Below are 17660 nucleotides of genomic sequence, written 5' to 3' on the forward strand. Positions count from 1 at the left end.
TCTTTTTTTTAGTATATTTTTTTGGGCTTTTTATGCCTTTAATTATAGGACAGTGGAGAGTGACCGGAAGTGAATGGGAGAGAGCAGGGGTGGGATCCAGAAAGGACCACGGGGCGGGAATTGAACCCGGGTCGCCGGCGTACGGTGCAGGTGCCCCAGCCAGTTGCGCCACAGCTGGGGCCGTATAATAATATTTCTGATATGTTGCTGATTGGATCATAAACGGCCACAGCAACAAAGGGGAATGACTGACTCTTCTCTATAACTGTGTTACATGTTATTTTCTCTATCAGTATTTCTGATATGTTGCTGATTGGATCATAAACGGCCACAGCAATGAAGAAAAGTGAAAGTGATTGATAATAACTGACTGACTTTATTATCGTATCACCTGCTCCAAATGTAAAGCACTTTGAGCTGCATTCTGTGTATGAAAGGTGCTATACAAATAAAGCTTATTATTATTATTATTATTATTATTATTATTATTATTATTATTATTATTATTATTAACACGTCATGATAAATTTGATAATGTAATCGATTATGTTCCTCAAATGGAGAACACACCTGTGACACTGTGATCCACATCGCATAATTCATTTAATTATATTCGGTCATTTTGCCTTTTGTGCTTATTGTTTGCTTGCCCTTGCTTTATTATTGTATACTTTTGACAGTAACCAGTGCCGAAGCACTGGTTAGACATATCTAGGCTATCTAGACATATCCAGGCTACACAAAGCCTTGACTCAGGGGTATAAGTTAAGTGATACTACGATAGCAGTTCCGTGATATATTTGTCAAACCAGGCTTTCTGTGCGCGTTCTCGGTGTTGGGATGATGTTGGCCAATCGTCAAACGTGGAGACGCACAAGACTGCCTATATTAAAAAGCAATTACTTCCGCATTTATGAGCGATAGCGTAATCTACACTGCGGTCATTTTTAGTGTCTAGCCTATAACATCAAATAAATCGATTGTCTTCAGATGTTGTATGGTATGCACGTCCATAGTTGCATATTTGCATGCACACTATTAAAGCGCATTTGAGATCCAAAATGTTTGTAGAGGCGGAGCTCCACCTGTAAGATATATGACAAAATCCTACACGCGAGAACTTCATTTTTCAAGATAATTGATTGGTCAGTGGGCGGTAGTTTTACACGATTTGAGCTATAACTTAGCACATAACCTGCTCCCGACCAGGTTTGGTTGACAGCATAAGACACCATGGTGATACAGCGACGCTGAAACAGAGCCACTTTCGTGTCACAGCATACCCTGGCTTTGAGTGCAACATACCTCGCTAACCCACTAATCGAGATTCGTAGTATAGCCCACAGGTGCACATGGGTTCTGTTATGTCTTTGTCTGTATGTTACTTTTCTATGTATGTCAGCTTACTTTGCTTTGAGTTGTGCATGTTGCACAGTGGGGCGAGTTCCCCTTGTTTCCCCATTAGTGGGGTTAATTGGGTATCCTTAGAAGAGCCTTGTGATTGGTTAATTGGCTGAGCACCTGAGTATTTAAATCCCAGTGTTGGGAGTGCTAAGGGGGCTCTTCTTTTTCTTGTATGCACGTAATGTGCTGTGTGGCAGTTGCTGCGAGCTGCCGGGTTTATTTGCAGTGTTTTCTCCAGTTGGGTGTGCGACTTACTGTTTTTCTTTTGCTTGTTTTAAGTTATTTGTCTAGTCTGCTCCTTTAAAGAGATATTTTTCTCTACTTTATTTTCACTTTTGTATATATTTTCACTCAGGTTTTGGATTCGGTTAAAATAAAATCATATATTTTTTCATCACCCACTTTCATTGTCACTGTCTGCGCTTGATTTCTCCTGACTAAAAGGCTCCCTCCCCATCAACACACCCTTGCGTCTCATGGCCACTCTATGTATTTGCTATGTGTGTCTCTGCATGGGGTTACGTTCAATTTTTGGGGAGGGGGGGCTAATGGGGTGTATGTGTGTGCGTGTGTGTTTATTTCTCTGTGTGTGTGTGCGTGTGTGTGTATATTTATGTGTGTGTGTGTTTTTATTTGTGTGTGTGCGTACACGTGTGTGCATGTATATATGCTATCTTTGGTTTATGTAAAGCACATTGAATTACCCCTGTGTATGAAAAGTGCTATATAAATGAACTTGCCTTGCTTTGTGTTTCTGTGTGTGTGTGTGTGTGTGTGTGTGTGTGTGTGTGTGTGTGTGTGTGTGCATGCCTGTATGTGTGTGAGTGCCTGTGTGTGTTTATGTGTGTGTGCGTGTGTCTTTATGGGTGCGTGTGCCTGCGTGCGTGTGTTTATGTGTGTTGTGCCTTTCATCTCAGTAGAAAGTACATATCAACATCATCCTCTACCGGCAACCCTTCACTCAACACCACCATCTACAGGCCGATGGGTGTGCAGTCACTAGATGTACACGTAAATTCATTTATTGTATGGCCCCCCCATGGACGGAATCCATGAAACTTACATACCCCCAGATGCTGTCAGGGTAATCATATACATGAAATTTGGTGCAGTTCAGAACATCTCAATCAGAGATACGGGCGATTAAACCAGCATATTTTTGGGTGCACATCACAAATGAGTGGTTGTGGGCTAGGTTGATGTGGGCTTTGAAAAAAGTTTTGTCATCTTGGGTGCAACAGTTCAGGTAGTTATTTAGTCATTTTTCAGGTTTCGGTGGGCCCAGCGTGAGGGGTGGGGGGGCGGGGGGAGTGGCCCCTGGGGACCAAAAGGCTTATTGTCCGTACAAGTCTTGTAAGGCTACATGCCCGCCAAGTTTTATGACCCAGGAACCCAGGAATCGTGTATGTGTATGCATGTGCCAAAAAGCTGCATTTTAATTTTATCTGACCACAGAACACTATTCCAGGCAATAGCATTTGCTCCAGCCTTTTACATTTGTAATTAAATGACAAGTAATGCAGTGGTGGTCCTTATGAAATGTTACCATCTCTTACTCTGCACTGTCCCTGGCTGCAAGATAATAGGTCCTTGTCCAGGCAAGTTTGTCACAGTTTTAGTTGATTGGGACTACTTGTTTTAACTGTAATGGTAGGTTTCCACACAGCAAAATGTTGCATCGCTATCATTGAGGTTGAATGGAGGTGAAATTCGCCCTGATTGGGCGAAATGAGAGCGAAATTTAACTTTATGCAAATGAGGACCATCTTGATGTGATTAAACACTTTCTAGATGAACATTGTTACATTGTATTAACAAGGATTGTGGTTTATATGACAAACGAACTTAGGCATGGCCAATACACCACCAAATAGACCACTGTAAATGTTAGTTTAAACACTCAAACTTCAGGTAGCCGACAAGCCAACCGCTAGCATTTCTGGACATTGCATTTTATTATATAAGTAGCCTAAGTATATATACTCTTTTTGATCCAGTGAGGGAAATTTGGTCTCTGCATTTATCCCAATCTGTGAATTAGTGAAACACACACCCCGAACACAGTGAACACACAGTGAGGTGAAGCACACACTAATCCTGATGCAGTGAGCTGCCTGCTACAGCGGCGCTCGGGGAGCAGTGAGGGGTTGCCTTGCTCAAGGGCACTTCAGCCGATCCTACTGGTCGGGCTTCGAACTGGCAACCCAAGTCCGAAGCGCTAACCAGTAGGCTACGGCTGCCCATTGTAAGCCTACTGCTGCTTATTGTAAGCCTAGCTAGGCAGCTAGGATATATGCTTCAACACAGGTATGAAATATATTATGTCTTTGTGACCTTGTTGTTTCTATGAAAATTAATTGTTGTTTATAGGCAACATCAACTTATTCGAGGCATAAAGACCCCTGGATATCTTCATTAAAGGTGCTCTAAGCGATGCCACGTGTTTTTTAGGCTAAAACATTTTATGTCACTTACTGCAAACATCCCCTAACCAACCGCTAACTGTCTGTGTCCTGAATCACTGTAAAAAACGCGATCTCTGTGGACAGCCCAGGCTCCAAAAATGCCAACAATAACAACCTGGGCAAACCTAGCCCATAAAAACATAACAAACAGTTCAGCAAATCACAGACGAGATGCGCGTTTAGGAGAGTTTCAATTGCACGGGAGCAGCACGGGAGGGTAGGTGGAGTAGGTAAGACTGTTTTTAGTGGCAGGCTAGCACATACCGTTGACTTGCGCTAGCCTAGCACCTGCGAACTCTGCAATTAGAACGTCTGGATGAAACGTGTTGAAAACGGTCTCCACTGATAAATATCACACTTGCTTACTTGGAAATGAGGTCCTATGTCCAAAATCCTGAACCACCCCTTTAAATATGGGCATTTTCAGACGAGTACTTATTTTTCCTAACAATTCTCCATCAATGATTCATGGGGCACGGGGCACATGCATGGAGCCCCACATGGTTGATATTTTGCCACTCCGCACACAGCGTCCCCTGAAGCCAAGCAGTTCTTGCAGAATAACTCGCTATAAATAACACTAAGAGAAAATCTGGATGCATGTCAAGTTCTGTGGAATTTGTAGGGGGAGCTGCAATTTATATATCTTTTTATCCCAAGAACCGCTTCAGCTATGATTTTGAAATTTGGTAAGCTTGCATTTGGCCATATTTGCTCGCATGTCATAATGTATTTTTGCTAAAAATATATATTTCTTTATGAGGTATTTCTTTTTACTCAACTTCACCAGGGCCAATAAATGTGGAGGGCCCTGTATTGCATCTCAATGAATTCTACACTTACAATGAATTGTCAGATTGACATCAGAGCTCATGTGGTCACTGAACATATTTGAAGCTTCACACTGGAATGGTCCATCATCATATCTAGTCACGTTCAATATAGTGAGGTTCCTCTTGTCTAGCAGAACTCTGTCACTTCCTGTGACACTAGTACTCCCGTTAAGCCATCGAAATGAGGGCAAGGTGCCAGAGGCGGAGCATGTGAGAGTGACAGAACTGTTGAACTCCACCAGCTCATTCTGATCAGCTTCTGCTCTCACATTGGAGATATTCACTGGAGGTGAAATACAACATGGAAAACTCTTAACATTGTTGGAGCAGATCACATACAGTAACAATGGTTTTCCAAGGCAACTAAACATGTCAGACAATTAAGGTCTTGGGAAGAACATCATACACCACCAATTTCCTCTGAAGGTCCTATTTTTAAATAAATGTTGTATCTCAAAGTAAGTGATGTGCAGAATTTTACATTTAGTCAGGAATACTACCAACAGAATTAACCTTTGTTGAATTAAAATATACCATTAGACTAAATACCATTAGACTAAATACCATTAGACTAAAAGTTCAAATGGGCGTATTGTGTTGAAAATATGCAGATTTTCTATGTTAAAGTGATTGTAGTCTGACGTTGTCATACTCAATTCTAGTCAGAATTAGAGTCTGATACTGCTCCATTGGGACGTGTTTATAGGGCGTGTTTCAACCAATACAGGGGGAAATGCCTCTACGCTCAATTGACCTAATCAATCAGAGCAATGGAATAGTTTAGGCTACCGTGCGTGAATCCTGTAGGAAGAACACCCAAACCATCCTTCTTCTCCACACATGCCTTAACATTGTTTTCTGGTCTTTTTAAAAAGTTATTGCGGTGTCAATATCTTGTACCACAGATGCGATAGTGTAATCCAAATGTCTAGCTTCTAGCAACAGTGTTTTTGATAGGGAGAACAGGGACAAATGAAACACTTTTCAATTAAAGATCACTTACAAAGACATTGTGCCATACTGAAAGCTAATATTGTGTCACTAGCAACTTACACCTCTCCTCTGTCAAACACAGTTGTATTTTCAGCTCTGAACAAAACCTTTCAGGAGTTATTGAAGAAAAAGTCAAATGCACGTTTTGTTTCATTCGTTCCTCCTAGCTGGGACGAAAGAAACATGCAGTTAAGCTATGTAATCTTCCCACAACATTTGACAATATATCATGAATGATATTTCAAAAAAGTGTCATCTTAGATTGCTGCGGGGCTATTTCTGAATGTCTGTCACCAATGCATTGCCGTCATCATGAAATGTGTAGGCTATTTTAGATTAGATTATATTAGATTCAACTTTATTGTCATTGTGCAGAATACAAGTACAAACCCAACAAAATTCAGTTTGCGTCTAACCAGAAGTGCAAAAAAGCAGAAATGTGTGCAATGTGATATACAAAGTATAGACAGTTGTTGCATAGGCAGGACAATAAACATAGTGCAGTGTAAACAGTAGTATGCAGTTTGTTTACAGAAGGTGGTTTAGAGTAATATAAATTAGATATAAATATGTGCAGTGTATTAGCAGTTACTTTATAAGAGCAGAATATATATGGCTATGTGATATGAACAATGTATGAACAACATGTTCAGATATGTGCAATGTAGTAGCAGTAACAATATAAGTAAGAATAATATAGATAAATGCAGTGTATTAACATAATATGTTAAGAGAAAAACAGAATAAATATGGATATTCAGTATGAACCATATAGACAGATATGTACAGCTATGTGCAGTGTGGTAACAGTACCATTGCAGTGCAGATACAGTAGCATTATAAGAGTATTAAGAATAAGTGTATGTGCAGGATGGATAGTATGAAGTGCAGTAGAATAATGCTATGTATAAGTGTAAACAGTATGTACATTTGTAAATAAATAGAACTCCACCTCAGTCCTGTTGATGAGAAGGGTGGTGCGTGCGCCAGCTTTAGACTTTCTGAAGTCCACAATGAGCTCTTTGGTCTTTTTGGTGTTCAGAGGCCATATCGCGGTTATGGAAATATCATGCACATATGGATTATTCTGCCATTTTAGAACAGCTCGATCATGTTTCTGAAGTGCAAAATACCATTTCAACTGCACATCCAAATAAGTGCCCTTCATGACTCACAGCCCGTCAGGCTCCAGCAAAACTCGATCCCTTACCTGATAACCACAAATATATTTATATTTATTTATAATATATAAATATATCTTTCGGTTACACTTTACTTGACAGTATTGACATAACAGTGACATGACACTGTCATGAACTTGTCATAAACAAGTCATAAACGTTTATGACATAACACTTCTGTCATTAAGTGTCATTCGGTTTTTATCATAACAAGTTAGGGTTAGGAATAGTTGACTGTTGCCCCAATAAGGCAGGGGGGAAAACCCCATTTCACTGAACACTACACATGCCATTTAGTTATACATGTTTTACAACCCCAAATCAGAAAAAGTCGTGACGTTGTGTAAAATGCAAATAAAAACAGAATGTGATAATCTATTAATCTAATCTGACTATTTCATGGTAAATATATGTTAATTTTGAATTTGATGACAGCAACACATTTCAAAGAAAGTTGAGACCGGGCCAACAAAATGCTGGAAAAATTGTGTAATGATTAACTCATTGAGTGCCAAAAACGTAATATTACGTTTTTCCTTCCCATGCGTTGAGTGCCAAAAACGTAAAATTACGTTTTTAGCTTTTTTTTTAATTACGAAACTAGACACTCTAACACACCTTATATGTGATTTTGGAACTCTGTAATGAATGGAAATGAAATATATGACGATCGTGAAACTCATGAAAACGCACAATCTGGACATTTTATCTGGACATTTTATCATAACTCGGTTGCCGCTTTGGGTCGAATCAGTGACGCATGCACGTCAGGTCAAAACCAGGCCATTTTCATGGGTCTATCACAAGGTGGCAGTCTCGCCAGGTCCCGCTGATCACTTCCCGGAAAGTTTACACAAGTAAGTAACAGGCAACGCTTCATATTTCATGAAAGACGTTATATCTCCATTTCTAGAAAAAAACAGCGATTTTGATGAAAACTAGCCACTGTTTAACTTGGGATTTCTCAGGAACAGAGGAGTGTAGAAATACACGGTTTGCACCCACCGAGAGCTTAAAGTCTCACCTTTTAATCAAGCTATTGTATATGTTCATAGCTATAACACAGAATATGCTGTGGCTGTACAAAAATCATCAACAATGGTCTAGATTGCTGGCACTCTAGGACAAAGCTCCCGAAAACAGCCTGGTATTCAATGAGTTAACACAATAAAAGAAGGAATATTTCATATTAGGATAACTGGCACCATGATTGGGTATAAAAAGAACATCACAGAGAGGCAGAGTCTCTCAGAAGTAAAGTTGTGGAGATATTCATCACTGTGTGGGCAATTGATGAAACATAAGAGTCATACTTCTTAAAGGTTCCCTAAGTCTTGTTACGCGGTTTCTAAGCTAAAACATTTTTTGTCACATACAAGGAACATCTCCTCACGATCCGCTAGCTGCCTGTCCCCTGAATACGCTTTTAAAAAAACGCAGTCTCTGTGGACAGCCTAGGCTCCAAGAACTGCAACAAAAAACAGCTTGGTCCAGCCTGGACCATGAAACATAACAAACTGTTCCAGCCAATCACCGACGAGATGTGTGTGTTGGATTCATTTTGACCACATGTTCATGACACTTTCAGTTGCACAGAAGGGAGGGGGAGGGAGGGACGAGCTAGCTTTCTGTTTGGTTTGAAACTTCAACAGAAGTGACGTTACCAAACTGTGCTTAGAGAACCTAAAGTTAGGAAGAATTTGGGGATTTCATCATCTACGGTACATTCCATCCTTAACATATTCATATAGAATCCACAGAGAATCCAGAGAAGTCTTTGCAAACAAGGGACAGAGTTGAAAAACAATATTGGATGGCTGTGGTCTTTTGGACCTCAGATGGCATTGCATTAAAACCAGAACTGTTTCTGTAAAGAAAATCACTATGGAATCAGGTAAACTTCTGATAACCATTGTTTATGAGCACAGTTTGATACTCAATTCACAAATGCTAGTGTAAAGGGCAATTCCACGGAAAATTGACTTTTGGTCACATCCATAACGCCAGTGAAATGCCTTGGTATTTGTATGATGTGAATGATAACATTTATTTTTTGTGCATTTTTCTCATGTACATTCTTCAGCCAAAAATAGCAAATGCTCAAATTACATGTAATCATTTACATCATACCATACCATCACATTTTATTGGCGTTATGGATGTTACAAAAAACGTAATTTTCCATGGAATTGCCCTAAACTTTACCATGCAAAAGACAAAATTGTATTTAGACATGATACAGAAATGCCACCGTCTTATCTTCTCCTGAGCTAATTTAAAATGGACTGAGGTAACGTGGAAAAGGGTCCTGTGGTTTGCAATTATTTTTGGAAGTCAAGGACTCCTCTGGGCTAAAGAGGAGAGGGCCTTTCCAACTATCCAACTGATCCAACTTGTCATAGCGCTCAGGTGCTAAAATGGCCTGTCTGCAGTCCAGACCTGTCAAATTCGCTACTTGCACAATCAGTCACAATCACTTCCGCGTTCTACTTAGTACTGCTCAGCTGTTTCCGGTGCAACAATGGCGACAGCCGTTTTTTACACCCGCTCTCTTCAAGAGCTCCCAAAATTGAGTATGACAGACGTCCACCGGATCTGCAAGAAATCCAAGGTCCCATCAATCAAAATGGACAAGGATTTTAGGTTGTATATGGGCACTTACATACACAACTATGAACATATCTATTATCTAACCGACTAAATAAATGTTAGCTCTAGCTAGCTCTCTTTATAGAAGGTTGATAAGTGATATAGTATAGCAAAGATCATTTGCTATTTTCATTGATGAGTATCTGAGTAGCACTGTAAACACAAGGGTGTCTAGGGTGAATTCACAACATTAGCTTAGGATACTTTGACAGTGTTGTCTGTCAACCGTAACGTTATGCCTAACTAACACTAAGCCGCGTGAGGTAGCTCTATCATGTAACCGACAGGCTAGCTACTTGTAGGATGTGTTGATGTGAATGATACATAGCTGTTGATACACAACACTGACACATAACGCTAACAACCTTACCTGTTATTTTATACAGTGTCCAGTAAAGACAGGATGACAGGGCAAGTTGGCGTCAGATCATTGTGCTACAGGTCTATGCTGGAGTCCGAGATGCCACACCGTTTATGTGTAGGCAGGAGCTCCAGCTTTATTCATCCCCATTCAGTGGGGATCACTTCAGTTGAGCATGTAGCCTACTAACCCCCCACCTCCTAATGTTTCCTAATGTTAATGTAATGGCAGTTTGATCAGTGTGATCAACATTGAATAGGGTAAGAAAAGTGTATAGTCTAAGCATTCAGCAGTTAGGGACTGTTCGTTATTTATAAACGGGGCCACCGGAGGGATTTTGAGTGCTTCAATCAAAAGTTGCATGACCCTCCCCCGTCTGCAAGAAAATTTTCAACGACCCTCCAGCAGCATTTTCAAAAAAGACATGACCCTCCCCGGCCTATTGTCGATACCTTCCGCCCACGCTCTTAAGCACTATGAAAACACATCGACTTATAGCCTAGAAATCTAGACGCACCCTAGCGGCGGCAAATTAATTTGCTCAGCCTGTACGTCTAGTATCAAACCATAGGGATTTCTATTGGCTAACACCGTGGATGTTATTCAATCACAGCGCTCTATTTTGTTAGAGAGTCTTAAGGCGGGCTTAACAGGATAACGACAGTCCTGCGACGGTGAACAACAAGGAAGGTGGCTATGGCGAACGAAGAGCGGTTGTTTGAATCGGCGTTGGCGTCAACTTAGGAGAAGTTGGACTTGTGCTTTTCTTTGAAAGTTGAGCAACACAATGCACTTAAGTCATTCCTTTCGAAGAAGGATGTATTTGCTGTTTTGACGACCGGATACGGATATGGTCGTAGCGCTGGCCTATTGCATGCCTAAGCAGTTTGAAAGACAATTCTCTGCCCGCCCCTTGGATTAAGCGAGGAGAATGGTTCAATGCCAGACTATACATTTCAATGATATAGGATATAGGATGGCCCACCAGGCTAATTGACTTAGGCTACCAAGATAAAATCAACCTCTGCTTTCTGATCTTACACATCACACTTCACCAAGATGGTGGCCATTTCAGTGGATTTACTCACTAACATTGTTGTAGAAACACAATAAGCATGGAAACTAAATGCACACTTCCTGCAACTGCATTAGCCTGCTTGAAAAGTTACTCCTTTTGCCGTTTGCACAATTTCACAAATAATCACAGGGACCGAAAAATACCTAACATGCCAACTTTTTCCGGGTTTATCATTTTAACTTTTCCCCGCTGTCTTGCCGTTTTAATATTTTCCCGTAGAATGTCCCATATTACTGTAATACTCTCATAACATTAGTCCTGCATTCTGGCCTGTCAATGTGTTGTCCTGTTGTTACCCCTTGCCCTTCCAGTATTCAAAACATCCTGCTTCATTTTGCTTGCTTGAATGCGAACTCAGAGTGATGTTAACCTAGGCCTATTTAAGTTAACGACGTAGTTGTCGTGAGAGCACGATTCATTGGCGCTTGCAGTGTTCAGCCGTAGGCTATGTCTACGTGCGCACCTGCCAGGCTACTCAGCTACGAGTAGACAAAGAATTCCCCCTGTGTATTCACTCCAAGTTGGCCTACCATAACTTACCAACTCTACACTGTAGACCATAAACTGGCTATTTATATGACCAAATATATTTGTTCCAACTTTATGAAGCAGAATTACGCACTGCTACTTGAAACGTAACACATTTTTGTTGGCGGGAGAGAGAATGACAAGCGATTAACAAATTGCACTTGTTGCTGGTTACCAATAAATACTATATATTTTTTTGCAAACAACAAAAACAGAAAGGATGAAGACAGCAAAGCTAGAGATGGGCAGGAACGAGGTCAATTGGTAGAAATGCTTGTCAAAACGTTAGGAGCTGGATATGTGGATGAATGAAGCACAAGTATGCTTTATGTTAAGCATGCACACTGTTTAAACTTAGGCTACACAGTAAACTACAAGCAAACCAAAGTTAAATTTAGCTTTTTTAGGGCTGGATAAAGTTGACCAAATGGATACAGGCTGTTAGGCGTGAATAAAGTAGGCTACTTTGTTGCTCCAACCCTTCCAACGTTAATGGGGACGAATGTTGACATTTTTCGTATTTTGCATGAGAAACCCGGGAAATCTCCTTTATTTTCATTGTTCAATGTTGACAGAGCTATGGATCGAAAGAGAACGTTATATGGCGACAGAAATCAACAATCAAACAAGCCACTTTGATTTTTTGCTGTTTTCATTAATACAAAAGATGGGAGACCCCCCTCCTAGACAAAAAACAAAAAAGACATGACCCTCCCCTATTTTCCTCCGGTGGCCCCGTTTATAAATAACGAACAGTCCCTTAAGGCTTTTTGCATATGTTCAATAACACCACACCACATTTCCTCTTTTCTAGGCTCATTTCTTTCTCTCTCTTCTCAAATTACACTTAGTGATTCAACGCCTGTGGTAATGACTACTGAACAACTGCACGTATTTTCTCCTCACACACACTTATGCGCAGCTGTCGTGCCATAAACAGTGAGACATGGTTACTAGTTTCAGTGGTGCTGTGGCCGCACAGCAACACATAATAATAATAGACTAATATCAAATTGATTTGCCCAGCAAACAATTTTCGGTTCGGGGAAAGTTCTGCGAACGTTTGCTTGTTCGCTGCTAACGTTCCCTCACGGTCGTTCGGGAAAGTTTTCTCGTCGGAACATTCCTTCATCGTTAAATCTTTGGTTACGGCGATGTTCGTGGAACGTTCTTTCAACCATGTTTAAAACTCGAGCATAGAAAAATCGAAGCCTTCTAAGCGGGCACTGAGTATACCTTTAGGGAACGTTATATTAAGGATACATTTTTTATCCGTTAAGGAACGTTCCCAGAACGTTCCCTAGTTTTGTGCAACTTAGGGAAATCACTCAAGTACACCTACACACCACATCAAAGATATGCCTAAGTGTAATAGTTTAAAAAAACAATATAAAGTATTCAAATCACTAAATCTTTTTAGCTACTAATAATTATGCAGATTATACAATACTATTCATTATTTACTAAAGATATACATTTTGTATGAATTCCAAAATATATGAAAAAGAAACATATGACACAAGCCATCATTTTCCATGTATGTTTGTGTGTGTGTGGAGGGTTGAGCAGAATCTAGGATGGCCACTGGTGTGAATGATCACACTACAGGTGGGTTTCAAAAAATTTGAATATTGTGTATTGTGTAGTTAATTTTTCCCACCTAAATTATTTTAAAAAAGTGAATCTTTCATTAGACCACAATCATGGGAAAGACTGCTGACTACTGCTGGTACTGTAGTTGTCCAGAAGACACTCACTGACTCCCTCCACAAGGGAAGCCACAGAAGGTAGCTGAAAGGGCAGGGTGTTCACAGAGTGCTGTATCAAAGCATATTCATGCAAAGTTGACTGGAATGGAAAAAGCGTGGTAGGAAAAGGTGTGCAAGCACCAAGGATGACGACAGCAGCCTTGAGAGGATTGTCAAGCAAAGCCAATTCAAGAACTTGGGGGAACTTCACAAACAGTGGACTGAGGCTGGAGTCTGCATCAAGAGCCACCACACACAGACGTGTCCAGGAAATAGGCTACATTCCTAGTGTCAAGCCACTGCTGAATCACAGACAAGGTTAGAGTGTCAGGAGTGGCAGAACTGGACCGTTGTTCAGTGGTCCAAACTCCTCTTTTCACATTAAAAAACAAATATAGCATTTTATTTGGATATCAGGGTCAAATCAAGGTCCCAAGAGTCTGGATACCATGCTTACCATGGTATTAGTGCTTGATTGACCAGACAACTCATCTGACCTGAACCCCATAGAGAATCTATGGTATATTGTCAAGAGGAAATGAGAGACACCAGACTCGAGATACAGACATACAAATGACCTTAAGGCCGCTAACAAAGAAACCTGGGCTTCCATAACACCTCAGCAGTGCCACAGGCTGATTGCCTCCATACCACACCACAGTGATGCAGTAATTTGTGCAAAATCAGCCCGACCAAGTATTGAGTGTATAAATGAACTAGCCTACTTTAGATTAGTCAGATTAGTTTATTTCTTTTCAAAAAGTCCCACTTGTATATTTTAAAAAGTATCGAAAAAGTATTGAAATACTTGACTTGAGCTATGTAACATAGTTATGACACTATTCTTTGTGTGGAAAAGTACATACCAAACACTGTCAGTGATGTTTTCGCCTGTTGAGGTACACTATTTATGGAGATGCTCAGAGTGTACTCCCCAGTGTCATTGGGAGTCAGGTTGCTGAGCTCCAGTGATGCTGTGCTTTTGTTCAGAGAGATTCTACCAGTATAATCAGGATGTATCTTCTCTGCATCATCAAGTGTAGTGATGATCTCTGTTATGCTTGGAGAAGTCCAGGTGATTCTTGAAGGTGGTATAGATGGAGGGTTGATGAGGGTGAACACCACATTCCCTCCAACTGTTCTATTCAGAGGCCCATCTAGCAGTAACTCATCTTGGCATGAGCACAATCCTGAGGCAGCAGGAAAGTGATACTATCAATATCTCAAAGTAGCAACAGAGACTGCAAAGCTTTGTAAACATATTTTGACTTTTCAATGAATTCAAACAAATAAAACTTATAAACTCAGCTGAACACTACCACACCACCATTGCTGCAAGACACATTGTTTTGGTCAACAAAAGCCACATTGAAAAACTTTCCATGGGCTGCGTGTGGTTAAAGATAGATATCATGTTAGTCAAATGATACTGGTGATAAGGCAATGGCTGCTGTATTACTTCATTTACTCCTGCTATTTTCAAACCTGCTATTTTGATTATGGATGGCGGTCATTTCCCAATCCCACCCCCATCTCTCTCCCACTATTTTCCTGTCACAACTATCCTATCTTATCTACATAAAAGCAAAAAACCCAAACATTTACTTGAATTATATATACAGTACCCTTCAGAATTATTGGCACCTCTGCTAAAGTTGACTAAAAACCGGTATAAAAAATAATCTGTTGGTGATTTATTGTAATCTCACAATGAAAAAAATAGGAAAAATCCAACCTTGAAGGGAAGCAAATTTATTTTGAGAAAAAGGAAAATCTCATAAAGAAGTAAATATTTTTCTTCTTTAATATTCCTCCAATATTCTAAAACACAATTGCTCACAATTATTGGCACCCCTGTAAAATCTTATAAACAAAACATAACAGAAGCATTTTCCTATCTAATTTCAATTTATTTAAATTAATCAGAGTGTCTGTGAACTTTCAGAAGTAGTTCATGACTTTCTTTTTTACTATGGTATGAAAATAAAGTCACACAGAGGCTAAATCCTCTAGTCATTTTTCAACATAGGAAAGACAAGAGAATACACTAAAGTTAAATAGAAAGAAAGTGTGTTGACATTTGTAAGTCAGAGAATGTCTATGACAACTAGGTACTTTGTTGAAAATGTCTATATTTACAGTTAAAACAATTATGAAAAGGTTCTAATCATCTGGAAATGTGACAAACATGCTTGGACAAAGAGTCATGATTATCTTGCCCCCATGTACAGTATGGAGGATGGTAAGATTCCATAAGAAGCACTGTTGGAGAGTTACAGACAAAGGTATCATCTTGGGGTTACTGAGTCCCCAAAAGTGACCTCACTGCTAATAGATTATTTAGAGGGCATGCCAGGTTAAAGACTGTCCAGCAGGGTTGTGCAAAATCAGAATTGCAATTCTGCTTCCTGTTTGCTACCTCAATTGAAATGCAAGTGAAATTCAAGAATTTAATTGGAATTTAAGAGACTGAATGGTACAGTGACTTTGTCTGGAAGTGTGGTCTATTGTCAGATGAAATGAAAATTGCGCTCTTTGGCTAGAAACACTTTAGGTGTGTTTGGCATACATAGAAGAATGGCTATACTGAAAAGAACCCCATGCCTAATGAGAATTATGGTGGAGGGGCTGTGCTATTGTGGGGCTGTTTTTATTCCCAAAGGCCTTGGGAATCTAATTAAGGTGCATGGTTTCATGAACACCAAGAAAAACCTGAACATTTTCAAAGGAAATCTGTCAATCTCTGCCAAGACACTAAAAGTTGGTCATGATTGGATCATTCATCAGGTAAATGAACCAACACAAATGTCCAGACCAAAACAAATATGGTTTGCTGAACACAAAATCAACCTTCAGACATTGCCATCTCAGTCCCCTGATCTAAACTCCATAGAAAAACAGTGGGGTGAGTCAAAGGGGAGAATGCACAAGTGTAGACCTAGGAATCTGGACGATCTGGGGAAATTTTGCAAAGACGAACGGTCTTAAATACCTTGCTTTGTATTCTCCAACTTTATGGGGTGTCATAGGAGAATATTACAAGCTGTTTTATTGGCAAAGGGAGGCTTAAGAAGGTATTACAAGCAGGGGTGCCAATAATTGTGAGCGAAGTGTTTTTGTTAAAAATATTTATTTCTTTATGAGATTTTCATTTTTCCCAAAATAAATGTGCTTCCCTTCAAGGTTGGATTTTTCCTCATTTTTGTCATTGTGAGATTACAATAAATCACCAACAGATTTTTTTTATACCGGTTTTTAAAGCCAATAATTCTGGAGGGTACTGTACTTTATGCCTCTTTCAGAGTTTTGTAATCCGCTGAGCAGATTTCTGCTGCACAGTGGTAAGGTAAAACAGTAATTAATGTAGCATGATGTGAACTGATGTGGGGCACCAGCTAGGTTGGCATTTGTGAGTTCAGGACAAAATGCTACAGATGCATGTCATGAATGTCCAGATGTTGCGGTAAAAGTCATGTCAAGGAGAACTTAGTCATTGAGGTGGCCATATGACATTTTGATTAAAAAAAATAAAACAAACGTGAAACATTTGAGTATCATGAAAGGTCTATTGAGTCTTATTGCATTGGGGAGCCTGTATTTTTAATACAGTGAATCTATTGTGTTATATTTAGATCGCTGAAAGCTAACACTTAAGCTACTGTAATACAAGTAACAAGTAACAAAGAAATACACTACTGTAACAAGTAATGTGGTTACTGAAAGCTTTTTAGAAGGCTTTGAATAATTTGATATTTATGTGTTAATGCACAGGGTTGTACTGGCTGTATATTGTTTATGTCTGAAATACATGATATTGTCCATTTGTAATTATATAACAACATCAAACATACAAATAAAACCACCCTGAAACAAATGCATTTTCTACACAAGAAATGGAAGTATAAATCAGTGCTCAAAGCCCACATGAATCTTTTCATAGCCAACATCAAGAGGAAAAACAAATTAGAGTAACATGTCTAACCATTGAAAACATAATTATGGCCGGTGCACTGTGCTGTCAATATTATGTCTTACTGAAGTACACAAAACATGAATTTTATGGTCACTCTTTCCCTAACCACTTTCCCTAATTACTTATGATATTTTTCCTCATCCATTAAACCATTAAAATCATGCCTCTTACCAACTGCTGCTAGTATCCAAAGGGTGAGTAAAGTGTGAGAATCCATTCAGCTCAATTGCAACACACTATCTGAACTGGTGTGTTTATTGAATCTACCTTCACTCAAAAACATGCTGTACTTTAACCCTAAAGACAAGGCAAAATGGAACACATTTAAGTGGGACAGAATACAGACTACAGAGGCTTTGTAGCTTTGATTTTTAAAGATTTAAAAAATAGAGTGAAGGTTAGATTATATTTATTTAAGCCAAAAAGTGTTGGTTATTGTACAGTATG

General features: G+C 39.6%; 1 protein-coding gene across 4 annotated transcripts in view; it reads right to left on the reverse strand.

Moving 5' to 3' along the window:
* The window catches only part of LOC121720197 (carcinoembryonic antigen-related cell adhesion molecule 6-like), a 40310-nt gene extending 22850 nt beyond the window's left edge, over positions 1–17460 (reverse strand). For 2 of the 4 annotated variants that reach the window (XM_042106158.1, XM_042106156.1), the window contains exons 1-3: positions 17385–17460; positions 14107–14430; positions 4713–4985 (exon numbers count right to left, since the gene is read on the reverse strand). In XM_042106158.1, coding sequence (XP_041962092.1) covers positions 4713–4985; positions 14107–14430; positions 17385–17430 — 643 coding nt within the window. In that variant the 5' untranslated portion in view covers positions 17431–17460. The remainder of the gene's footprint in view (positions 1–4712; positions 4986–14106; positions 14431–17384) is intronic. The other 2 variants (XM_042106159.1, XM_042106157.1) reach the window with 1 other exon arrangement.
* Between the last annotated feature and the right edge of the window lie 200 nt (positions 17461–17660).

This window comes from Alosa sapidissima, chromosome 10, assembly GCF_018492685.1.
Source record: "Alosa sapidissima isolate fAloSap1 chromosome 10, fAloSap1.pri, whole genome shotgun sequence".
NCBI classification, from domain to species: domain Eukaryota; kingdom Metazoa; phylum Chordata; class Actinopteri; order Clupeiformes; family Clupeidae; genus Alosa; species Alosa sapidissima.